General features: G+C 42.2%; 3 protein-coding genes across 5 annotated transcripts in view; 2 read left to right on the top strand and 1 right to left on the bottom strand.

Annotated features, from left to right (window-relative positions):
* Window positions 1-449: 449 nt before the first annotated feature.
* cenpl (centromere protein L) lies at window positions 450-3,652 on the top strand (the record flags this gene model as incomplete). The annotated part of the gene is made up of 5 exons (XM_083908708.1): window positions 450-523; window positions 1,668-1,842; window positions 1,938-2,195; window positions 2,566-3,153; window positions 3,578-3,652. 5 exons carry the CDS (start codon window positions 450-452, stop codon window positions 3,650-3,652), a joined length of 1,170 nt encoding a protein of 389 aa, XP_083764834.1.
* An 886-nt stretch (window positions 3,653-4,538) lies between these two features.
* LOC310943380 (FUN14 domain-containing protein 1) lies at window positions 4,539-8,086 on the bottom strand. 2 transcript variants are annotated; one of them, XM_083908933.1, is made up of 5 exons: window positions 7,961-8,086; window positions 6,888-7,053; window positions 6,658-6,733; window positions 5,621-5,755; window positions 4,539-5,419 (listed from the first exon to the last, which is right to left on the bottom strand). In XM_083908933.1, exons 1-5 carry the CDS (start codon window positions 7,983-7,985, stop codon window positions 5,342-5,344), a joined length of 480 nt encoding a protein of 159 aa, XP_083765059.1. In that variant the 5' UTR covers window positions 7,986-8,086; the 3' UTR covers window positions 4,539-5,341. The 2 variants fall into 2 exon arrangements, with proteins under 2 accessions (XP_083765059.1, XP_083765060.1); XM_083908934.1 differs by having other exon boundaries at window positions 5,627-5,755.
* A 567-nt stretch (window positions 8,087-8,653) lies between these two features.
* Window positions 8,654-26,336, top strand: part of LOC310942868 (lysine-specific demethylase 6A-like) — a 36,131-nt gene continuing 18,448 nt past the window's right edge. For both annotated transcript variants that reach the window (XM_083908313.1, XM_083908312.1), the window contains exons 1-12: window positions 8,654-9,076; window positions 9,221-9,284; window positions 16,901-17,009; window positions 18,103-18,152; window positions 18,624-18,682; window positions 20,000-20,120; window positions 20,284-20,338; window positions 22,724-22,758; window positions 23,328-23,421; window positions 24,538-24,664; window positions 25,190-25,288; window positions 25,390-25,609. In XM_083908313.1, the coding sequence (XP_083764439.1) occupies window positions 8,895-9,076; window positions 9,221-9,284; window positions 16,901-17,009; window positions 18,103-18,152; window positions 18,624-18,682; window positions 20,000-20,120; window positions 20,284-20,338; window positions 22,724-22,758; window positions 23,328-23,421; window positions 24,538-24,664; window positions 25,190-25,288; window positions 25,390-25,609 (1,215 nt within the window). In that variant the 5' untranslated portion in view covers window positions 8,654-8,894. The remainder of the gene's footprint in view (window positions 9,077-9,220; window positions 9,285-16,900; window positions 17,010-18,102; window positions 18,153-18,623; window positions 18,683-19,999; window positions 20,121-20,283; window positions 20,339-22,723; window positions 22,759-23,327; window positions 23,422-24,537; window positions 24,665-25,189; window positions 25,289-25,389; window positions 25,610-26,336) is intronic.

Genomic DNA, 26,336 nt, shown 5'->3' with positions numbered 1-26,336 from the left:
CTTTCATTTATTCACATTACTCATAAAGTGTTCATATCATACGGTTCATTGACAGTGTCAACACTCTGGGAAATAAGATTTCTCTGTGTTTTTTATGGCCTTTCTAAATATAAAACTCCATTAATTAAAAATATAGAACAAAAATAGTCTCTTTTACTATTGTGGTCAATGGGAAAATAGTTTTTTGGGCCCCATGAGTATTTTTCGTTGCAGTACCCAGAGTGGCCACCATAACAAAATTGTTTACAAGGCAGAGGGGGCGGAGCTCTATCCAGTTCTCATAATAGATCCATGGCATATTATTATATCCATATGAATAAACGGAGCCTAAGGGGTTTTCACCAGATTCTATCGTACATCCATGATGTTATTCTTTATTAATAAAATAAACAGGCGGCCCACTTCCTGTTTGGATCGCTCCGATTGGCCGATTCTAACCTCACAGACTCATGGGAAAGCGCGATGTTCAAATTCGTTTCCGGTTTCGTTCGGGTACGCCAGACATGGAGCGACGTCGAAGCAGGTAAAAGCTAAACTTATTCCAAAGTAAACGAAAACAAAGTGTTTTCTCCTCAATGTTTAGTTTCACATTAGCAAACAGCGAAGTTAGTTCGACGGCGTTTTTCGGCGTCGCTTCAGTCCTGACTTACGCCAGTGTTTTCCGTATGAAGACGCTGCCCAACCAAATAGCATTCGACAATCAAGCAGTTTACTGATATTTAGTTTAAGCAACAAATACTCAAGGACGTTAACTGACTGTACGGTACATTTCGTCAGTCTGTAGTGTTCACTTTTCTATTCGGGACACATTCAATTCCACAGGAACGCTGCACGGCCGAAACTATCATGTTTTTGTTGTTCTTTTGTTTAACGTTACGTCTCATTCGTCAACAAAATAAAGGAGACGCATCGGAAACGCCCAACATTGAAGGTTAATTTTGTCTTCAGTTCTACCAACATATTTGAGATTTATCTCACGCCGTCAGTAAAATTGTACCACATTTCTGAAAAAGAAGAATAGTGCACATTCATTCACTAAAATGCTGTTCGAATGCATTGCCACTGTTTTCATGTCATATGTGACCTACGTCAAATATGATACACATTCAGTGTAAAATATTAGCTCTAAAGTCCTATAAAAAATAGGTTTATTATTATTATTATCTAATAAAAATTCAATAAGTATCTGATAATATTGAATAAGTTTGATTGTTTTTTTTATGTGTATATTTATTTACAACATAAAAAGCAATACACACTATAGTGTGTCATATGAGAAAACAAAACAACTATCAACCCATTAAAGTTCAGAGATGGCAGAACAAAAACAATTAAAAAAAACCCACTAAACTTGACTAAAAACAAGCGCGATATAACTATATAAAAACAATTCAATCAAGAATCCTGCAAATGTATAATGTATGTTTTGATTATGTATGGAATAGAGGAAAATGGAGACTATATCTTTGTCCAGAAGGTAGAGGAATTAATTCATCCAGATGTGGAGGATAACTGCACACAGGATAAAGCGAGTCTTCTCTATCATAGAATTGTTTCAAAGGAGTGGGGAATGTGTTTTTGTGCCACGATCAGACTGTTATAATGTTAAACCCACAGCCCTGCACTGAGCACCTGTCTGATACTGATGAGTATTTTTTACTTTCCAGTGGGCCGAGGACTCCCCTCAACAGTGCTTTAGTTCAGAGGAGGAGCAAAAGCAAGGGCTACCGGCTGTCGTACCGCAGCTGCTTAGGTGCTCCGTCGCACCTCGGCCTGACCTCGGCGTTGACAGCACGGCGGCTCAACACCAGCAGAAGAGCTCCAAAGTCACATAAAATCGGTGTGAGTCAATCAAGCCATTATTTTCCCTTCTTTTTTTAAAAAAATTCCGAGGAACAACAGCAGTGTGATCTCCTTCCCGTGTTCCTTCACCACAGGAGAAGGTGAGTGCGGAGCAGCTGGCCTTGTTGTTGAAAACCGAGTGGAAGCTGTCGTACGTCACGCCTCTGTACAGGTTCAGACACACGCAGATGAGGAGCTACTCCAGGCAGCTGTCGGCGTTCATCACCGCAGAGAAGCACCAAGGCCTGGCGGTGGACGTGGAGGCAGCAGCACAGGGAAGCTTCAGAGCGTCCTTCTCCGTGATCCAGGGCATGACGGAGACGGACGATGACGCTGAGACCATCCTCGTACAGGTGAGAGTGGTGATTCTGTCGAACAGTGTTTACCTTCTATTCCCAGTCTGGATTAGGTTGAAATGTAACACAGAGAGATTTACCTGGAAGCACAGATAGTAGAAGCACGTAAACTTTGAAAAATGAATGTTTTAAATAAAATTCACAATTTAAAGGTGTAGTGGTTAGCACTCTTGCCTTTGCGGCAAGAAGGGGTTCTTGGGTTACAGCCCTGGTCGTTCTCTACCCCTCCCACCCCCCCCCATGACAGGATAAAGTGTCAGATGATGGATGGATGGATGGTTCCTGCATGGTTATACAGGTTTTCTGTGATGTATTAGTGAGGAAAACTTTGTCTGTGTTTGTAACACGTGCACGTCTCCCTTCACAGATCCATTCAAAGTCCTTGTTTCCAGGGCAGGACGAAGCCCAGAGGGCGCTGTGGAGCGGCTGGCTGACCTGCGTCAACGGAAACCCGGAGTACCTGCACTCCCTGCCCAAAGACTTCACCTGCCTGCCGCTGTTCTGCAGCAGCGGCTCGGACATCCTCACAAACGTGGTCAAGACCTGGTTCCAGCAGACGTTCGACTGCTGCTTCGGGCCGCTGGAAATCAGCCAGACCAGTCTGCAGTGGCTGGTGGCTCTGTGGACGAGCTGCCACGCAGAGTCCAACATCCAGCACCTGAAGATGATCTGGAGCGTTCCGGTCGTGCCGCCGCTGCAGATCACGTACACGGTGGACGCCCAGGACGCCTGGGAGCTGTGGGGCAGCGTGAGGAGGGATCCGCAGGAGGAGGGCGAGGGAGGGAAGGGTGAGGAGGAGGAAGAGGGGAGCAACATTGACATCAAGGAGGTGGTGAGGTTCATGCAGGGGCTGAAGGGACACTTCTACAGACACTTCAGGCTGGACCTGTCAGCGGGGAGTCTGAAACAGGTCTCCACAGCTCTGGGCTTGGCCAAGTGTAACGGCAGGATTAAGGTACTGACCTTTTTGTCTCTGTCACGCCTAATATTAGCGTTTTTATTTGTCCTGAATGTGTGGGAATAAGTTCCAATCATAACATACACATTCAGAGGTGGATTGAGTACACGTGTGGCCAACTTCCTGTCCTCTGGAAGCCTTAGAGACCACCTCAGCTGCTGACACCATTAGATCTGTGGGGGTTTAACAGTATTTTTTTTTACTCGAAGTGCTTCACGGGAACAATAAAGAACTAAAATTAAATGACAATTGACAGCAAAAGCAGCAGAAACGAGGAAAAGTTATCATAGAATAAAAAAGTAATAATTAAAAAACAAGACGATTCGGGGAGCACAGACCCCTCCACCAAGGCTTTAACACGTTTACATACAGCACCTGAAATGTTTAATATGCCAACCACGACTATATTTTGTCTTTTCAGATCTCGAACAGCAGATACATGATCACGACCCTGACGTTACTGACCGAGTGCGCCCTCCTCAAAATGCCCATGTGACTCCCAAAGACACTACGAAGCACTACAAGGAACCAAGACGACGGAAGCAGCATTTTCTATCGTCTTATTTTTAACCGTGCTGAATTTGTTTTGTTTTTAAATAAAATCTTTATTAATTTTTTTTTCACAACAAATTAATATTTTCACAATGTCGTAATGACCTGGCTTTATTTTCATTTCACACCATTCATGTACGTCCAGATTCTGCCCTTTCTTGTAAAAACGTCACTGTATATATATATATATATATTTGTGTCTAGTAGTGTTTTTTTTCCATTCATAAATGTAAATAAAAGCAATAAAAGGTGACTGTGGTGATTTAAATACTGATGTTAGTGTATAGATCCAGGTCAGCTCATACCCAGTGTGGGCCCTTAATGCTACTTTCCTTTCTCAGACGTGTGAATTGATCGATGTTGGTCGCTTTGGATAAAAATGTCAGCTAAATCAGTGTTTCCCAACCCTGGGAAACCCCCCCTCAGGGAACACTGCAGAAGCCTGATAACGAGCTGTTCATCTGAATCAGGTGAGTTGGAGCAGGGCATCATCTGACACATGCAGGGCAGTGTTCCCTGAGGACCAGGGATGGGAGTTGAATGACATGTAATGTAATTTATGGCCAATTAGGTCTATCTACGAGGATCTAACAGTTGTGATTTATCAAAAAAAAGTGGATATTTCCAGAATTGGTCCTGTAAAATCCAAGAAGAGTGCTTGAATATGAAGTCAACCAAGGTGTGAAGATGGAGGAAATGATGAAGACCACAGAGAAGAACAGTTGGTGTAGCAGAAGGCGACACAAGATGGAGGCAGACGCTGTGGTTCAAAACAAACGTAGGCAACTTTATTTTTATTCACGACACAATGTAATCCATACAGCGCAAAAAATAAAGTTATCAAAACAACAATGAAGTAAAACAACCTGAAATATTGACTGTATACTGCACAGGAGGGAGGGGAAAAAAAGAGGCAAAAACAAAATGAGCATATTCACAGCATGTGTGTATATTTAACCAGATGATACACAATCATCATCATCCTCAGCAGCAGCAGTGTCGGCGTCGTCGCTGTTGTGTTATCGCTGCACTGACACAAAAGAGCGTAGGAGTCGCAGTCTCTGCTCATTACGCTCTTTAATGACAGGGACCGGTGTCTGTAGTAATTACAGTAGAGCAGACGCAGTGAAAAGTCGCAATTAATACATCTGATATGCGTTGTATAATCTGTAAGAGCTCCTGCTTTAAAAACACATAGGCGTCCGCACACTTACAGACTTGAATGGCACATGAAAAATAAACAGGAAACGGTGCCTTCGCTGTTATTTTTTTTATATAATATTTCCTTCTATGTGTGTATTTACAGCTCTGGAAAAAAAGAAGGGAGCTTTTCAGTGGCAAAGATGATCATCTTAAATTTGTGGCATCTCGACATATTCAGCTGTCAGGAAGTCTTTACAGTACAATCAGAGAACCCCCTCGTTTAACACACCCCCCAGACAGTTAAGACGTTTAAAAACCACTGTCACGACAGATCATGCTCAAAATGCTCAACACTCCGCAAAATCCGCACGAGAAGAAGGGGTCTGGAGATGTCAAGTGTTGAGAGGGGAAGTGACCTATGGTAGTGTTGTGATTCACAGTAAATGCAGGGCTGCAGGGCTGCAGGGCCCAGCGCCACGTCACTGCACCTTTAAGACGCCAAACCCAGGAAGAAGCCACCGACGAAGCCGCTGGACACCACGATGTTCCTCTTTACGAAGTCTGTGGCCTGTGGACGGAAGATCGTGAAAATAAGACACGGGCAAACATCCACACTGAGGATACAAAGTGTATTGAGGCAAACAATACACTAGGTGGCATTGCTGCTTTGCACATGCAGAATCAGAGGGTCAGGGAAAGTCAATTCAAAACAAATGTGAAGCATTTAAAAAACAAATAAGGAAGAGCCAGTAGTTTTTGTTCCATGTACCTTTACCTCCTCAATAAATGTGTTGATTTCAGGCGCTGCTTTGTTCGCTCTCTTCTTCAGGTGCTTCTTTGCTTTATTCACGTCTTTCTCCACCTTCTTCCAGTCCACCTGCACGTAGCCACTGTGGTTGGCAATCTGAAGAGGAACCGGATAATATGTACGTGATTAAAGCGGATTATGAACAAATAAGAGTCCGAAAAATTCAACTTTCATTGCTCTTCACTGGATGGAACGGCTCTATCTTTTCAACCAGTTTTCAAAAATGTTCAGACATATTCATGTTTTCTCTTGACCTTGATGAAAATGACAAAAAACTTAGATTGAACAAGATATGAATAAAAGGCTTCAAGGTACTTTTTTAAAAATAAAATGAATAAAATGGAATGCTCTTTTGTGTGTGTGGGTGCGTGAGCGCTCGTGATGATGATGATGATTTCCACATCTATTGCATTGTGCGATAACACGTATGCACATGCATCATGTGAGTGAGCTGCAGGTACAGGACATGGACACATGACGTACGGAGGCACAGCGAAGCGATAAAAGCTCCATGTCCTGACTGATATAACTATATAGAATCAAGTGTACATGTGTTGGATATCACGCCACAATTAGCAGGTACAGACTTTGAGGTAATCCCATCCCAAAAAAATAAGATAAGTGACTCTTTTCTGTTTGCTCGTGCAAATAAGATATATAGATAATAAAATAGAGTATAATAAGTTTACTAGAATGTCGTTTTTTAAAGCTCTAGCTACATGTTTTGATCACTTGACAGTACTTATTTACACTTTGGTACTATACCAGAAGTAAATACTATGCAGAATAGTCGATAACCAACTCTATGTACTCTTTGTAATCAATGTGTCCTTGTGGCAGCAGCTGGCTCACAGTGCTTTTCTGTTTGTCTGCTGCAGCATCTTCATGGAAAGGGAAAAACACAAATCTTAACCGTCTCCATCACACAGAGACAGCGCTGATGTCGTGACTATTAACTTGATAAAGAGTGTATTCACCTTGTGTTGGGGTTCTCTTACCTGTAAAAGGAGGAAACCACCACCCACAGCAGTGGCAGCGATTTTCCCGACTCTCTGGAAGAGGTAACCAGCACACCTGCACGTTGACAACAAGGAGGGAAGTGATTACGTTGTAAACAATTGCGCTCTACTCTTCATTTTCTTATATTTTTGCTCGAATATTAATTGGTTTGTTGCTCTTGTTTTACACCAACGTCCAGAATATCGTAAGTAAAACGTATCACTCGTACCATCCAGTCACCCCGCCCATCGCGAGCTGCGTGGCCACGGAATATTTCTCAGCGATGGGGCCCGAGTTGCTCCCGAACACTCTGCTCCACCACTGGTGTCTCCGGGCGTATTCCGTCAGGTCCACGACTTCATAAACCTCATCTTCACTCTCGGGGTCTTCCTGACCTGCAGTGAAACACGGACAAATAGACATTACAACGCTATCTTTTTAGAATCATTTCACGACTGTGCACGTCTGTTTATGAGCAGTTAAACTTCAAAAAAATAATAGGATGAACTTATTTCTGTGGATGTAGATTATGGCTCGAGGAAGAGTTTGATAGATTTTGAATATAAATCTAGTTACAGACATTTGAGTGTGTTGACACAGTCAGAACCTATATATTGGACTTTTTTTTGGGCCAATATCCGATATATCAGGAATGCTTAACCAACCATCACAAATACAATGTATACTTTTTTCCCAGTACATACTGATATATCTTGGTGTTTTTGCCCATGGATTAGACACATTTTAAACCAATATCTGCCAATACTGATATCATTCCCAAATAATTTCGCTATCACTGCTGTTATGAGTACTTTCATACTTACTACTAAGACTGTTATTATTGATTGATTTTGAATTTGACAAGGGTTTAACTTTAACTGATGCTGTCAGACGTGTGTGTGAAGTAATAAAATACAATAGTGACAGTTACACTCCATGTTTTGCATATATCAGTGATCTACTCATAAAAACTGCTCCATAACAAATGAATCAGTTATTGACAGCGTCATTTATTTGTTCATTTAAATCCAAAATGTCACAAATAAATACTCAAATGTGTGGCAGTTAATCATTTATAGCCTCGAGTGGATGCTTGTTTATTCTATGCTAATGAACTGGGGAGGCTAATGCTAGGCGGCTAACGTCAAATGGCTCCCAAATCTATGTCGTAAACACTCGTATTTCCTTTCACGCATCCACGTTAAAACCGGGTGTGACTTATAGTATCGACAAAGGCCACGTAATAGTCCATATTGTGCCTAAATAAGGTTAAAATCTGGGGGGAAAAACAAAGTCACTGACCCTCTCTGTGATCCGTCGTCGCCATTTTGGAGAAAGCAGTTATGTCACCAGGATGTTGACAATACTAGGCCACGCCCACTCCTAAATGATGCCCTGCCACGTCAGTTGAAATTGCTCTGATTTCGCTTGATTGGACTCGTTAATTTGTCAACTTTTGTCACCGAGATGCTGCGACTTCCCCCTCCGTGCGAGGACAACCGTCGCAGAGTTGCGATAACGCTCCGCAGAAGCGGAAAACGGTGCAAAAATAATCACGGGTGCAGAGATGATGCATTGCAGTCATCGTTTACCCTGCATGTGAGAGAGAACACCCAGATGTCAATACATATTACATAGTGTGCGTGGCGACGTGTTATTGTGTATAAATCAAGGCATTCGTCAGTGAAACACACAGCTCCTGTTTATGATTGTGTTGTTTTTATTGTAAATGCACAAATATGCAAACATATTTTTGGAATATGTTTCAGGAGTAATATAAAAAACAAGTGATTTGCGGGGATAAAAATGCACATTTAATATTAAAGAATATAATATCAGGGGGAGTCATGTGGTAAGGTGCAGGCGCTCCCATTGGCTGAGGAGGGGGGCGAGGGCGTGGCCACGGCGGCGCGTGGGTTCGCTTAGGTGACACAATTATAACAACTTTATCTTCGCTGCCGAAACGCGTTTTTATTGCGAAATACTCACATCCCGGATTACTAAACCCAGCAATTGTCGTTCAAACCGCGGTGCAAGATCACTCTGTGGTGAACGATGTGACGTTTGAGGAGCCACCCGGAGAGCGCTTCTGTCCCCCCCACCAGAAAGGATTTACTACATCGAATCGCATCTTTTCATCCTGGGAGAGGAAAAAGTTTCTCGTCGTTTTGTTTCCACCACTTTTCCTTCTTTGATTCGGCAGAGTCGACGGGTTGCCTCCGCGTCGCGATTTTCCATGCAATCGTGCGGTGTGTCGCTCGCCGTCGCTGCCTGCGCTGCTGCTCGGAGTCTCGGCTCGGCTTCTTCTTCTAGTGGTGATGAGGGAAAGAAAATGGCGGCGGGAAAAGCGAGTGAAACAGAGGAGGACTTTCCGACACTGACAGCCCAGGAGAGGGACAGCCTGGTCGCCATAGACAGGTCGGGAAAGTCACGCCGTGCGCCCACTGTCGCGCACAATTTGAAAAATGTACCGTTTTCGCCTCGCGTGTGGCGGGGAAATGTGCCCGAGAGGGCTGTGTTGCGAGTGATACTGAGCCGCCTGTGTTGTCTTCTTGTTTGCAGCTCACTGTTTGGATTTCAGAAGCTTCATGAAGATGGCGCCAGAACGAAGGCCCTGTTGATGAAGGTAGCAAACCCCCCCCCCAATGCATGTACACTGCAGCCCCGAGCAGCTCGCCCGTGATTCGGACGTAGTCCTGCCTCTCATACGTGCACACACACGGCATTTCTCGCACTCGGTAACGACACCAGTGTGAACGCGAGTGGCCAAGAGACCGAGGCCAGTTAGCCGCAGCCCCTCTTTTAGCCCCCTCGGCTAGCATGCTAGCTAAACGTTCGCACAGCGACCCTGCACCTGCCGCTAATCCACGATATCCCCCCCGGTTCAAATACAATCTTCACCCTTAACTTGTGTCCACATTTATTCTGCAAACCGCACACCCGTGTCCCGTGTAATTCATGTGTGTGTGTAGTTGCAACCGTAGCACCAACAACACGACGTCGTCACGGTTTTGTGTGATCGCTGGACACACACACACACTGTACTCTTAACGAGGGAAGTTTAATGTTGTTTCTTTTTTATTTTATTGTCTTTGTTTGCAGGTGCTACCGTTGCACACGCCTTATTAAACACTTTGCCACTAAAAAGTAGCTTTACAGCGGTTCCAAAAAAAGGTGCTTGGACGAAGTAGCTGTCGCCGTCTTACGTTATAGGCTAACGTTAGCTAATAGCCCTTTAGCCGGGTTGTGTTTTTGTGATAACGCACTGCTCCTCGTGTCTCTTTCCCGTCCATTTCCTTCTTTTGGGCTTCAAATGTGAGCGAGTTGATAAACGTTAAGTATCGTTAATGGCTGGCTGTCTGTCCAAGATGGCGGGACACGGCGGAGTGACGCTGGAAGCCGTGGAACCACTTTGATATTAATGTATTGCCTTCTGTGTGTGTGTGTATGTGGTCACAGGCACCCGAATCTCAATGTGCGATTGTATCGTGGTAATCGCGTCCACGGTTCGATACAAACCTAGGTTTCTATTCGTGTGTGTTGCAAATTCAAACTGCATTTTTTTTTTTACACATTCTGTTTTTTTTTAAAGGAACTGTGCATCTACTGCTTTTGCAAGAGTGTGTGATGTCTCATGGTGAAACTGCAGATTATAACAAATGGAGAAGTATGTCCTCAAACTACGGTGGCCTTCGCGTACCAGAAAAGAGATCTCTTTTTATGCTGTAACCTTCCACTTCAAAAGCACATCACACACAGGCTGGATGTTTTGTACGTCCGGGCTGCCGTCCTTGGTTACAAGACTTGCATATACTTGGTTTATTCTAAAAAGTATTTTAAAGGAATTATATATTTTAACGGAAACACGCATTAGTCGTCCAGAACGCTTTAAATTTGATGGTTTATGTTGGTATTGAGGCACTTTCTAAATCTCACAGTATTGTGAAATTAACATTAGCTGTCTTGCAGCATTGACATTGTTTGATGTTCGTTAATACCCTGAACCAGGTTGTGTTGTTGCGGTCATGGTTTGCTCCTCTGGGCCACGCGGTTGGTGTAGTGGTTAGAGCTCTTGCCTTTGCGACAAGAAGACTCGGGTTCGATTCCTGGTTGGAACATTCCTGTGTGTGCATTAGTGTGTTTTCTTGCCGGTTCTCCAGCTTCTTCCGCAGTCCAAAAACATGCAATACAAGGGAATTAGGTTACTGTGGTCACTGTGAATGTGACAGTGAAGTCCCTCATCTGGAATTCTTAAAGTTAAACTTTATTTAAAATGTTTTTTTTCGAAAAATTCCGAAAACCAAAACGTTAATTTTAAAGTAATTTTGCATTGTTACAAAGATACACAACAGCTGCCCATAAAGGCCACATTATACTTCTCCGACTGCGTAATGCGTTATCCGACTGCGTGACCACGGAGACCCCTCGAGCCTTCATAGTTCTCCGTCGTGGTGCTGTATACGCACTGCAATTTCCCGCCCGATCAGTAGGGGGTTGCTATGCAAGGTTGTTGTGCTTTTGGCTACAGTGAGCAATGGCGTCCAAGAGAGAAAGACTGTTGTTGTTGAAACAGTGGCCGTTTCTTACTTTTCTGTGTCACGGAACGCAGTTTTAAGATAATTTGAGGCGAGAAATTAGCCATTTAGAGTCTAAACATGTGCTGTGTGTATTAAGATATGACGTACTTATAGCAGCGATGCTGTTGGCGGTGATCAGCGCAGAGGCTCTCCGACAGGCTATCCGTCGACGCAGAGGGCTCTGCGTAACCTACGTAGAGCACTTTACGCAGGAGTATAAATTGGGCTTAAGACCTTTTGATTCGATAGCGTCACAGGTTTACGTAGGTATCGAGGCTCTTTTTAGTCCCGCGTTAATACCGTTAGAGCCCACGGGAATCCTTTGTTGACAATTTGCTTCTGCATGTATCAGGAAGCTGCGTGCTAAAATACACACGCACACACGTTCCATATGTACTCATCATATCGCTGAGCAAACATGCTGCAAAAGCCGCTGTGTGTCAACTGAGGTTGACGTCGAGATGATGGTGCGTTCGACAGCTCGAGGCGTGAGGGGCTGTCCGTGAATCTGCTCGCTGGGTGGTGTGGGACACCACTGAAGTGTAGCTGTCTGTCATCTACAGCAGGAAGGCACCGGCGTACCAAACTTGGCAGAGAATATAGACGGTGTGCAATGCAGCCAGTGATTATAAAAACACTCGTCTTAAAAAAAACACAAGCCCTGAAGCTGAAGTTAAGTTTTGCATTATTACAGGGCTTAGAAGATGTGGTCAGTCCTGCCGTAGAGTGTCATTTTATGCATTACGCAATGCATGTCCTGCTTTTGGAAGCAGCATTAAGGTATTAAGTCAGATCTCACCTTGTTGTCGGTAAAATTCCTTTCCCTTCACTTGTGTTAATGAGTACAAGCAGGTCCTGCCTGTGTCAGGTAGTCGAGTCGTGTCTTGGGACGCTGTTTGTTGGCTGATGCATGAAGAATACTATGTGTATCGATCGGTCGCAGTATTGCATTGTAACGGTGGATTTGCAAAACGGATGATTTATTAAATATTGTCCATAGAACCTGAATGAATTTCTTGCTTAAAGGTGAATTATGTAACAATGTGGCCAAAAACGGTTACTACACTCAAAATCAAAACACTGCGGTGAGTCGTACCCGCCCCCCACTCCCCCCCTCCCTTCCAGAGTCAAGGTTGCCAGAGCGGTTGACATGTAACTCCGTCGGCAACGAGCGAGGAACGAGCGTTTTATCATAAATGAGTGGCTCTAAGACACACATTTCTGTTCTCTCAGTAAATATCAAGATGTATAATAATGTATGGTAACATTAGCTGTTGACTAGGATGGATATATCAGATGGAATAACTTAATGCATGATATTTGACACAACAGTATGTTATATGAACATTATTCCTGGTCCTCTGTGACATATTAGGAGGATTTTATGGCCAGTTGCTCTCAATTTATTAGATAATGCACCTTTAATTATTATTCCGTTTATGTGATGACATGAGGATACGACACAACTGGAATAGTTTTACATCTAAAGAATAGCTTAACAAAACAAAACGACATTTTCACGAGCAGTTAAACCTTCCTAATGTTGGCAGCGGTTGCGTCGCTCCACTGTTGCTCTTGGCGCGTGGACGTACACGAGCGCAGATAACACTGACAGAACTAGGTCACTGTATCACCAACACCAACTCCACTGCAGTGACGTAAACTTTGAATAACTCCGGAGAAGATTCACTTTGAACTTCCACTGTCGGCTTAATCTCACGGTCTGGTTGTGACGGCATTTGCGTAAGGGTTAAATCCTCACATTGGTCTCATTGGTGCTTTTTCCTACCTTTTTATTTTAGTTGAAGTGTTAATGTCTTCATTGTGTTGTGATGCATGTTATTCGTGTCAGGAAGTTCGTTCCTTGACGATATGGAGCACAGAAACCAGAAAATATTCACACGTGAGAAGCTCAATAATCATTGCAGCCCTAATTATCTGATATCATAACATGGTGTTTGATGATTTAGTTTGTTGTCATTTTGTGATATGGTCTGTGTGACGACTTTTCCTGGTTTTAAAGGCGGTTCCATTGTAAATCCTATTTATTATATTGAATGCATTTGTTAGATACAGCAAAGTAAATGTTATACTTAATAATATTGATAAAGATCGACAAAATTACACTTGAAAAAGTCACTCAATAAGACGTCTTTTAATTTAAAATTTTAAAATTATTTTTCTTGGAGCAGAATTGAACTTTGAACTATTTTCTAATTTGTTTAATCTGGCGGTTATTTTTTTATTTTTATTTTTTTTTCAAAAATCAAGTAATCATGCCGTCCATAAAATGGATGATGATGAAATGAATCAGCTTAAATGATTTATTCGTGATATGGAGCGAAGCCACCAGAAAATATGAATTTTTCAGTTGCTGAAAAGTCAAATGACGTGTTTCAATTATTAAAAAAAACAAAAAACATTAATTTTAAAATGAGTTGACGATTAATTTAGTAATCGATAAATCGTTGCAGCCCCAGGCCAGAGATTTGAGAACATTGTTTTTCAACAGTTTCTGTCTTTTCTGGACCAAAGGATGAATCGTTGATGAAGATAATCCTCAGTCTCGGTCTTAAAGTAGAATAAAATAACAGCAGCATCACAAGTGCTGCGTCATTTAATCTGTTTGAAGTTAACAGCACTGTTAACTTGCACAGCCGCTGATGTGAAAAGGACGACATCAATCTCCTAAAAAAACATCTTCATTTCAGCTCTGACATTATAGGTATTTCCATTTTGTGCATTTTCAGTCGTCTGAATTGTTAGTAAAAGAAAAAACAACAACTAATTCAGGCTTTTACAGCATGGACTCACTAAGTGAATTACGTTAGGTTATATCATTAAGTCTAATGTGCAGGGTGGAACATTGCTCCCCCGGCGCTAACATTGTCACAGTGTTGTATAATGATCGTTCCCCAGCCTGTTCCTCGGCGTTTGACCTACAGTCGTTCTCATCTCAACCCGTATTGGAAAGAGCTGTAATTGATGAAAGTGGAAAGTTTTAAGTCCGTCTTAAACTTTATGATGTAACAAGGAAAGCACAAGAGAAAGCCCTTTTATAGTACAGTATACAAACATTCTGCTTGTTCTGTTGACGCCGATGTGTCTGCAAATAAATATAAATATTCTCTTCACTTAAAATTACTACTATAAAATATTCCATTATGACCAATTGCAGCTAATGATTATTTTCATCACCCGTTAATTTGTCGGTTATTTTCTAGATTCATTGAGTAATCGTTCAATATATATATAAAAATGTTGTGAAATAATGATCAGTGTTTTCCCCAAACCTGGAAATGATGTTTCCTTTGTTATATGGAGCAAAGAAACCAGAAAATATTCACATTTAAGAATAATGTTACTAGTTTTTAGCCGAGTTTAACGTGTGACGCTGCCCTCCACAGTTCAAAGTTCTTCAGCACAGTTCTTCTTGTCGTCCTCTTCTCATCGTTCTTCATCGCACAAGTTCTTCTTCTCCTTTCTCAAAGCTCCTCATCTCTTCAGCTCCACCCTCCTATAGTCAAAAGTCCTTCTTCTAATCATTTCCAGGAGGCTGGACACTCGAGATGTGATGCTGTCCTCCACAGTTCAAAGTTCTTCATCACAGTTCTTCTTGTCGTCTTCTTCTCATGGTACTTCATCGCACTTTGACGTTCTTCTTCATTGCAAAATCTATCTGGATTGTTCCTTTCTCAAAGCTCCTCATCTCCACCCTCCTGTCCTCACAAGTCCTTCTTCTAATAATTCCCAGGAGGCTGGACACTCGAGATGTGGTGATGTTCTTCATCACAGTTCTTCTTGTCGTACTTCATCGCACTCAGACGTTCTTCTTCATTCCTAAATCTATCTGGATTGTTCCTTTATCAAAGCTCCTCATCTCCTCATTTCCAGGTCAACATCCTCCAGACAGGAGTCCTCGAAACGTCTGCGGATGAATGAGGACTGTTGTCTGAAGGATGTTGATGTGTCACGGTGTGTTTGCTGAAGAGGAGGAACGTAGATGACGTAACACAGATGATGTTTGTGTGTGTGTGTCTGTGTGTGGTGAAGGTCGCCTCCCCAAAGTGTCTGTGATAGTTCTTGAAAACACTTTGCTCTTCTGGATAAACTTGGACGTCTTTGCTTTGGTTTGACTGGTCTGTGCAGCTTTGAAAGTCTGAAGCTCGGGTCAAGGAGAGGTCATGGATGAGAACCTCTGTGGGCTCAGGCCATCTGTGGCATCTCATTCAAACCAGAGGACGACTAATTAAACGTCTGTTAATAGTCGATGGCTGTGCTGCCTCCTCCCAGCATGTGGTCAAAACATCGATTTGGTGATATATCGTTGTCTGTCCTTGTGCAATGCGATAATCAATACACCAGGGCAAATATATTGATGGTTTAATTCACAAATCGAGGTGCTTTAATGTAAACAGTCTCTGTCATTTTCACTCGTCTCCTCGTGGTGGCGCTGCTGAAATGAATGCGCGGTATAATGGTGGAGAAAGCTATGTGAAGAAATGCTCCGTCCATGTTCAATACAGAGAATTTATTGATTTACACCACAGAGAATAAAGTGCTTAAAGAAATCCTGCTCTTTTCTCTTCAGTCAGACAGATATCGTGATGTATCGCTACATGATATATTGATTCTCACAGAATTGTTGTATCGCTGTATTATTGGTATCGTGGCCCCCTCATGCATCGTATTGTGAGGTATGTATGGCTGCAACTGGCTAATAGCATGTAGCACAAATTATTTTCACCTGATGGCACAATGTTGGACTTTTTGCCAATATTCGTATCTGATATGCCTATATTTTGGGAGATTTGTTTTCCCCCTGCGCTCAATTGCAGAGGTAATTTAATCCCAACTCCTGTACTGTAGTGAAATTAACATAATACTTTACAGATAACGTGCTAATAATGCTGTGCATCCTTAGTTGAAAGACACCGTTTGCTGGCTCCACAGTGTGTTGAGCTTGAGGTGCATTCAGTGAACCTCAAAAATGTCAGTGCTTCTCTAAACACATATCCATATTGGTCAAATCGTGTCATTAATCAACTTTGGTATCAGTTTTGAAAAGGTCTGCAACCGATGATTGTTATCTCCATCCATTAAACTTTAAATGATTTGGTCTATTGGCCCATATAATGTGGGTTGTTATTGTTTCTCAAACCTGGAGATGATGATGTCCGCAAATGTCTTGTTTTGTCCAAAAACCAAAATGACTCAGTTTTGATGATTTCTTTCAAAGAAACTGCTGTTAAAATATTCACTTTTTAAGAAGCTTATAAAGTCACAGAGCTAGTTTTTGATGTGCTGGGATCATCAGAAGATGTGAATGAATGCCAGTGGTGCTGTTCCACCGCCGCTCGTTATTTCTTATTTAATTAGTGGAACGCTGCTCTGGTCCGTAGATGAATCCCGTTTCCCAGACACCAGCTGCTGTGACGCGTCTGCTTATCAGGACAGGAACATCTGTCACACGAGAAGAAGTGTAAAGACAACCGCAGCAGATTTCATTGATGTTTATCTGCAGAGAGAATTTGATTCACACGGCTGATGTCAGCTGTGACTTTCAGAAGTTCTCCTGCTGCTTTTCTCTGTGTCGTCAGATGTCGTCGGTGGTTGAATCTGCTCGACTTTGTATCTGACGGGCAGATTTTTTTTTTTGTTCCAGGCTGTCCGCTGCTACGATTCGCTCATCCTTAAGGCCGAGGGGAAAGTGGAGCCGGAGTTATTCTGCCAGCTCGGCCACTTCAATCTCCTCCTGGAGGATTATCCAAAAGGTGAGTCATTTCCTCTTTACCTTTACTACTTTGTTGCACGTGTACGGGCTACGTACGCGATGGAACTTCCGCCGAGCAACTGTGGCTGCTTCCAGTAGGTCGCGTTGTTGCTGTGATTTCCCGGAAACGCGAGTGAATCGCTAACTCGTAGAGTCAATTTTATTAGTAAAAATGAGCGGATTTCGGATACAAGAGAGACGGTTATCGTATCCGAAATCCACTAATTTTTGCGAATAAGATTGACTCAGCCCAGCGCACCGGAAGCTACGGTTGCTAGGCGGAAGTTACATTTTGCACGTCCTGATTTTAGCTCCATGGTGTGAGACTTTGTCTAATTAAATGGCAGTTGTGACTTATTTTCAGCCTTGTATAATTTGGTGAATTGATTTAAAACTTAATTTTATACATGTTATTTAAAACGCATATACATGCATAAATCTGCTAATGTGTTTGGAGACGCAAAACAAATCTCTTGAAACCCGACATCACAGCCTTGGGGAACCCCTGGTTTAGAGAGAGATAGTGCCACCTACTGGCTGTACTACTAAACCGATCCCATTTCTTGATCTGTTTAAAAACTTGATGGGCTCTAACCTTGCAGGGGTCTCGAATTGACCTGGGGGGCAATTAAAAATTAAAAGGGTAATTGAAATTTAAATAAAAATATGAAATAAAAAAAACTTTATATAAATAAAAAGAAATCTAAAGCAACTTTTCAGTATATGTGTGAGCTTAAAATGATATCATGCCTTTTCCACCATGACATAGCATTTTTTTTCTGATGTTTCACAGAATTTCAAAATAAAAGCATGTTTGTTGATATGGAACCATGTATAGTTTACAGTAAAAATGTATTTATGATGGAAAAGTAATCGTAGTAATATGGAAAAAAAAACATACGGAAATAACTTGATATTAAGTGGTGGAGACCACTGCTCTAAAAAAAAAAAACTAGAAATCTTGGTACATGTTGTAAAATCTATGAATACACAGTGAAATCCTGCTCTACATTTATAAAAAACAAAAAAAACAAAACCAGACTCTGCTCACAACTTCTAATTAATTTTTCCACTTCCTGCCCTTTTAATCACAGCATTATCGGCATACCAGAGGTACTACAGTTTACAGTCAGACTACTGGAAGGTAAGACACACACACACACACACACACACACACACACACACACACACACACACACACACACACACACACACACACACACAGGAAGCTTGTATGGTCTCTTATTAGTTTCAGGTTTCATGTCAGAGTCATTTAAAAACTCTTTTCCTGGGAAGGCGATACCCCGTTGTGGTGAAATTGATTTGCTTGATTGCTTGTTTTTGGTTCTTCTGATGACTGAACTGTAGCCGCAAGGTTACTGTATGTAACAAGGACACACACACACACACACACACACACACACACACACACACACACACGTGAAGTGTGAGAGACACGGTTATGTCACGTGTCTGAAGTCAGCAGCAGTGTGAGGTTATTCAGAAATGCAAAAATAAATGTTTAATACATGTGTGCACGTCCACTTTATTTTCTCCCATAATAATAATAATAATAATAATGATTTTGCATCTTTTTCCCCTCGCTCATTACCAGAATGCTGCCTTTCTGTACGGCCTGGGAATGGTCTACTTCCACTATAATGCCTTTCAGTGGTGAGTCACCGCTTTCTGATGATGATTGTATTTATGCACTTAACGCACATACATGTAAATAATGCTCACTACTGACTAGACGGCAAAAAAGAGATGAGAAACGACCAAACTAAACAAATAAAGACATATAAGGAACAGCCTTACGCGATCAGTCTGTGATGGTGTTGTCGAAAATGATGCTTTCTAATGATTCTGCATCAATGCATTGACCGTGTGAAGCCGCTGCTTGTTTTTGAGGATGTCAACTTTTATATTGTCTATGAAATAATAAGCTTTTTAAAGTTCCCATGTACATTGGTTTACAAAATTTACTGAATTGTTGACAGGATTATTATTTGTATTCAGTCTGTGTTGCTGTGAAATTGCCAGCGAGAGCAAAGCTGTCCTGTCGCGTGTTGTTTCCATGGTAACGCCCCACTATATAGATGTATGCTCTGGCCAAATAAGCAGTTAGAATCAGTCTGAACATGAAAAATGCAACAACAAGCAGATGATTGTCCATAAACTAGTGATAATAACCAAGACTGATATATATATGGATCATCTTTTGACTATTTTCTGCTTGTTTTGTCCATAAAATGTAAAGAAATAATGTTTTCAAAAATGTTGTTTGGTGTTTGCCAAACCTGGAAATGATGATGTTTAAATCACTTATTGAAATTGTTGAAATCAGTGGATAAGAAGCTCTTCTTCTCATAGAATTTAAATTTCTTCATGTTTTTGTTCCTTATAGAACCTGTAACACTTAAGTATTTAGTTAAGCCTTTTTATGACCATAATTATAACTAGGCTGCCTGGATTTATTTAGATTTTCTGACTTTAATTGTTCTATTACTGTGTGTTTTTGACTGTGTAATAACAGTTTTAAAGGTATAAAAGACACAAAATAAAAACAGATTTGTATTTTTCAAGTTACAAAATAGGAACTCTAAAAACACAAACAAAGATTTTTTACATTTACAATTTGAATTTTGAACTATTTTACATACAAATGTTCCTACTATTTGAATCAGGTGTGTTGGAGCGGGAATTTCTTTAATAGCAGAAGAAACGGAGTTCTCTGTTAGTTATTGTGTTATAAAGATCTTTAGTGTTCACTTTAACACACACACACACACACACACACACTGTGACTGGACTGTGAGCTCCGACTGCGTCCGTGCTGCAGCTCTGCTCACGCTTCACACTCGTCCTCTGCTTCGTTTTCTTCCCGGACAAACACACAAACGTTTCCTCTCGTTCTGATCCTGACGCTGTGTGAGTGTCTGTGTCGTCTTTTATTGATTCTCCTCTTTTCTCCTCGCTGCCCCCTCACAGGGCGATCAAAGCATTCCAGGAGGTGCTGTACATTGACCCAGGCTTCTCCCGGGCCAAGGAGATCCACCTTCGCCTGGGTCTCATGTTCAAAGTCAACACAGATTATGAGTCGAGCTTAAAGGTGGGTCCAACGTGAAGCTTTGGGCTCATTAATTATACATTCTTTAATTGTGATCAATAACTATCTCCTCTGCAAGACATGGATAACCTGGTTGGAATAAAGGCCTTCCTGTGTGTATGCAGGAAACTAGTGATTTATCCCAATGTATTTTTGCTTTTTACAGCATTTTCAGCTGGCTTTGATTGACTCCAACCCCTGCACTTTGTCCAAAGCTGAAAGTAAGTCGCACCTTTTCTTATAATACCATGATACAAAATTGCCTCTTAAAATATCTGCTTTCTTTTTGGTTAAATTAGAAATGTTTCATGTCGGATTACTCGCACCTTTCCTAGAGGATGAAGGAAGAGAGTGGAGGCTGTCGCAGCATTTAAAAAAACACACATTAAATGAATACACAATACACATTTGTAACGTGGAGAGCAGGAAAATATACATTTTTTTGACTTTCCATCACAGACTCGGCCAATATTGTGATAACCACATGAATGTAGTAATGGCTACTGCCATTTTTTTATGGTCCGCATATGCGGAGCAACTAACGTACGCACCATTCCGTCCGGACTAAAATGAATACCTTCCTGTGCGCGTACGTCCTTCACATTTTGCAGGATTGTTTAGTGGGTGAATATCTCCAGGCCTTTTTTTTGTTTTGTCGTTTTTTTCTGTGAATTTTTACGCGTTTCTTTTGCGGGAAAATGTGAGAAATGTGTAAACGGCACTTTGCGAGCTTGTCAACACGATAACTTGACAAATATTCGACATATTGCTGTCAAACTGGCACTGTCCATGCCTCTTACAAGTATCTTGGACAAGTTCGTAGATGGGTGACCTTGACCTACTTTTCAAGGTCACAGCTGCACTTGGAACTTGGAAAATAGCCAAAAACCGGCACTTTTCAAGCTTGTCAACGCGATAACTTGACAAATATTTATTGTATTGCTGCCAAACTGGCACTGTGGATGCCTCTTACAAGTATCTTGAATAAGTTCGAAGATGGGTGACATTGACGTACTTTCCAAGGTCACAGCTGCACACCACATGTCCAAAGTGGCCTTCATTGCCTATGCAATTTTTGCTTTAAAATTGGCATAAAAATGTGGGCGCATGGACCACCCCTCTAGTTCTGTTCTTAATATAATCAAAGTAAATAATCTGCCCGGAACAGTGGTGATTAAGTCATTTTAAGACCTGAGAAGAGATTCTCTTCATTCCATTTTTAATAGTCTAATTCTAAGGCACTTGATTGACAGTGGTTTTATGTTGTGACCAGTTTTTCCCAGTGGAAGTGATCACTTTAAAGTTTATTGATCACATTCTCCCTTTGTTAACACACTACATGATCGTGTCGGCACAATATAAACTTACATGCTCAAAACTCAATACTAAAAAAAATTTGCATTAATATCCACATTTGTTGACACGATCGATGAAGCAGAGCAACACGGTGTCAGACTGCTCTTACGTTGAAATTCTGGTACCTCGCGATACGTGATGCATGGTCCAAGTATCACGTATCGCAATTCTGCGATAACCAATATATCGCGATATATAACGATATATCACCAAGTCGATATTTTGACCTATTAAATAAAGTTGGATTGAATTATTATGGTTCAATCTAATACAATCACTGGCATTATTTCGGGCTGCCCACACAAGAAGCCCTTTTCTCCCAGAAGTTGCAAAAATAAACTGTAAACAAATAACACAAACTGGTGTTTTGTGCGGTTTCAGAATCGTGGATGATTAGAATCCTGTGTGAATCGATTTTTTAGCCCCCACCCCTATTGTCCTTCCGTTTTCGCTTCATGATGGATTATATTTTCTATTTTAGTCGCCCTGGCTTTCTTTATTCTGTCTGTGTTCCTCTTGTAAACTTGGTGATATATATATATATATATATATATATATACACACACACACACACACACACACACACACACACACACACACACACACACACACACACACACACACCTATTTGAACAGTGCACGTTCTCTGGTGTCGGTGTGTACATTGCGCTGCATTGTTTATCGTCGGTTTTGTGCCTGTGTTTTACGGGAAACTTTTTTTCAAATCCACGAACGTTTCCGTGTGGATTTGAGCCTCAAAGTGCATCTGCCGCCTCATCTTTCTCTCTCTGCTACCTGTTACTGTGGCGACGGCTTTCGGATTTCCATTTCTGCCTCTCGCTGTTTGCCTTTGCCTCACTGTGTCTCCCCCCCCCCCCCCCTCCTCCCTCGTCCCTGCTACCTCTAACACATACTCATACACACTTAGCGAGGGCAGCCCCCGTCTTTCTTCTCTCTCTTCCTCTCTCTCTCCCTCTCCATCTGCTGAGAGTCACTCAAGCAGCTTAGATCAGACACTGCAGCGCTCCAGACAAAGGAAGGTGCTACCAGGAGCACTGCTTACCTACGTGTGCTGCTTCACGCTCTCTGTGGACGGGCGTCATTTTTTCGTTTTTGATTTTCCCGCACAGGTTTACTTTTTTTTAAACACTTGAAAAAAGACCAGAATGTTTGGAAAACCCTTTTTTTTTTGTCTTTCAATCTTGCGTTTTTCCTCTCACTAACATGTGTCCACTTCTTCTCTTTCACAGTTCAGTTCCACATTGCTCATTTGTATGAGATTCAGGTAAGTGCTCGCTCTTTTACTCAACCTTTGCTGCAGTTTCATTTGCTTCCAAGGGCGCGAGGCATTTTTTTTACTTGTGTAATTTGTAAAAGAGCACGAGTGCTGCCTGCTAACGCCGAGGCTACAGTTCGTAAACCCGGCTCTCGGCGTCTTCATGCCGGGGATTGCCTTGTGTTGTGTTGTTTTTTTTTGTAAATACATTTTGAACCAGGTGCTGACACATTGAGAAGGGAGCAGGTTGCTTGCATGAGTGGGTGGTGTGCGGGAGGGGATAGGAGATTACTCTCAGCCCATCGACAGGGTTGCCACGGAAACAAGAAAGTCTGTCTCCCCCCTCTTTTGTATGCTGGTGGTCTCCCTCTCTCTCTCTCACTCTCTCTTTATTTCGGTGTCAGTGCAGAGAGGTACAGTCGCTCTCAGCAGTTTTGGGGAAGTAGCGCAGCCACCACACTGCAGTTCAAGAAGCAAAGTGAAGAAGTGTGACGTCAGGGTTATTTTAGTGTTTGTTGCACAAAAGTCGTACATGTATAACTTCACTCCTCTTCCACTTTGCTCCTCCTCACACACAGAAGAGATACCGTGCTGCCAAGGAGGCCTATGAGAGCCTCCTGCAGACGGAGGATCTTCCTGCACAGGTGAAGGCCACTACCCTGCAGCAGCTGGGTAAGTCGAGTGCACATCTGCAAACCAAAAACTTGCAAAAACAGCCCTTTATTTAAATATTTTACGGGGATTTTGTTTCCCCTGGTCATTGAGTTTATGTCGGCGTAATGTTTGTTCATTGACAATGTGGATATAATTCAATTTTAGATGGGTATTTTAAACTTAAGCCCAATTTATACTCCTGCGTAAAGTGCTCTGCGTAGGTTACACAGTACACAGTGCGCACCGAGCGTCCACAGAGGCGGAGCTGATCACCGCCGACGACGTCGCTGCCAAACTATAAATACGTCATATCTTAACAACCTTGCGCAGCGACCCCTACTGATCGTGCGTGAAATTGCATCGCATATCCGTCACCACGAAGCAGAAGTATGAAGGCTCAAGTGGTCTCCGTGGTTGCGCAGTCGGATAACGCATTACGCAGTCGGATAAGTATAATGTGGCCTTTAAACTGACGGGAAAGCTCATTATACAGCCTTGAAAGCACATCAAACCATCTGAAGTCATGTCCTGGTGGTCCCGTAGAGGGCAGGTGGAAAAGGGAACCCCCATGGCTGCCAACTGCTATGACGGTTTCTCAGGTCTCTAGCTTTCTAGTAGAGGATGGGTTGCAGAGAAGGGGATATTCCATATGCGGATTAATAAAAATACAGAATACAGCTTCCGACACCTACAGATGTTTTCCTGGTAAAATGCAAAAAACGGTCCCTTGTGAGCGGACAGTCATGACACCAAAGCGTCATGGGTGCGGGAGGTATTTCATGTTCTGCAGCTTTTAGATGAACGAGGCGTCACAATCGAGTCTTCAAACTCGCTTGACGAGTAGTAAGAGTAATAATATATCGTGTCGTGTTGGTGCATGCGAGTCAGGGGAATCGTCTTATCAAAGGAACAGCGTGTCGCTTCATGTTTGTTCAAATCTGTGATCTGTAGAAAAGGTGACGGCCCTCGTCGGTTTAAAGTACGTGACGATATTTCTAATAAGGTGAATGTCCCTGGAGATAAAGCCTGACGGAGGCAGTGTTGCGGGGAAAAAAAAAAAACTTATTTCCTTATTAAATCCTTATTTTTTGACATAGACCCTGAGTAATGTAATGTTTTGGAATCTTTTTGCAGGCTGGATGCACCACACGGTGGAGCAGCTCGGGGAAAGAGGCACCAGGGACAGCTATGCCATCCAATGTCTGCAGAAATCTCTGGAGGCCGACCCCAACTCTGGACAGTCCTGGTACTTCCTTGGCAGGTACGTGAGGCCGATGGTTGTACATGCGGCTCATCTGGGAGTTTCCTGATCGAGTACAGGATCCTGTTTCACGGAGCTTTAATCAGTCGTTAAAAGCCACCGATTTAAGCTTCATCTTGATTCTGTGTGTTTGATGTGTAGAACATACAAGCAAACTTAATTTATTGCAGAATGCACCGTGATAACCGATTTTATTAGAACTGAAACAATTATTCGATTATTAATTGATAATTGATTAATTGGTTTGCAGCTTTTTTCATGATTAAAACATGATTTCTGATTATTAAAGGTGAATATCTTATTTGTTTTTCTTTGTTCCACGTAACAAAGAAATCATTGAAACTGAATCATTTGTTTGTGGACAAAACAAAGACATTCGAGAATGACATTTTATGGACCAAACGATTCGATTAATCAAGAAAATAATAGATAGTTGCAGCTCTAGAATTTATAGATTATAGATTTACAGAGTCAGGGAAACGGCTTTATTGTCTGCAATGATCACAACACCCGTGTTTCCTGCAGGTGCTACTCTAGTATTGGGAAGGTCCAGGACGCCTTCATCTCCTATCGGCAATCCATAGACAAATCAGAGGCCAGTGCAGATACCTGGTGCTCTATAGGGTAAGTAAACCTCACACAGGCTTGAACTGCCAGATCTATCCCTTGCTTCAGTTCTAACGTCCACCTCCTCGTGTCCATGCCCCGTCCTCCTCCGTCCTCAGCGTGCTGTACCAGCAGCAGAACCAGCCCATGGACGCGCTGCAGGCCTACATCTGCGCCGTGCAGCTGGACCACAGCCACGCCGCCGCCTGGATGGACCTGGGCACGCTGTACGAGTCGTGCAACCAGCCGCACGACGCCATCAAGTGCTACATCAACGCCACGCGCAGCAAGGGCTGCAGCAACGCCACCGCGCTCACCCACCGCATCAAATGTCTGCAGGTGAGTGGAGGCTGCGACGACGTAGTGCATGAGGCGCCGCTAACATGGCTGCTGAGGTGTTGTAAAGGCGTGACCACGGAGCACGGGGCGATGGGAAGGTTTCCTGTCAGGGTTATCCTCATCCAAATAATTGCCATAGTTGCAGTAGTTTTTTTAAAAATACAGATGAATACGGAGGGAACGGATGTTTAAATGTTGTGAAAAACAGGATTTATCAAAGAGATTATGAATCATGAGGTCCTGGAATAACCCGTGTGGCACTTGCTTTATACTACTTACATCAGATGTTCGGACTGGGAGTGAAGTCACCCTGAAGTTCACCAGTTCTTCCAGCGTAGTTAAATGTCGACTAGGGCTGGGCGATACGGCTTGAAAATTGAATCTCACACCAAAATCCATATGTATGGTTATAATCCATTTCTTTTCTTCTTAAAAACAAACGGCAAAAATGGCGTTTCCACTTCGGGTTAAAGTGCAACCAAACACAAACCACGAGGGAAGAAGTATAACTTTTCACAACAATATCTTAAGTCTGGAACGTTACAATTAAAAGATAAAAAACTGTTATGTCTTTTCAACTGAATTGGGACCATTTTTCACCGCTGAATCCAAAAATTATATCAATTTTTCATAATCAGGTCAGCTTTTTATGCTAATTTGATCTTCCGACTAAATTGATTAAATGTTTGTGACATCATCAGTTGATTTCTGTTAATATTTAAATATA

The sequence above is a fragment of the Microchirus variegatus genome (genome assembly GCF_963457635.1).
Source record: "Microchirus variegatus genome assembly, chromosome: 22".
NCBI lineage: Eukaryota > Metazoa > Chordata > Actinopteri > Pleuronectiformes > Soleidae > Microchirus > Microchirus variegatus.
This window is presented reverse-complemented; position numbering and strand designations above follow the sequence as displayed.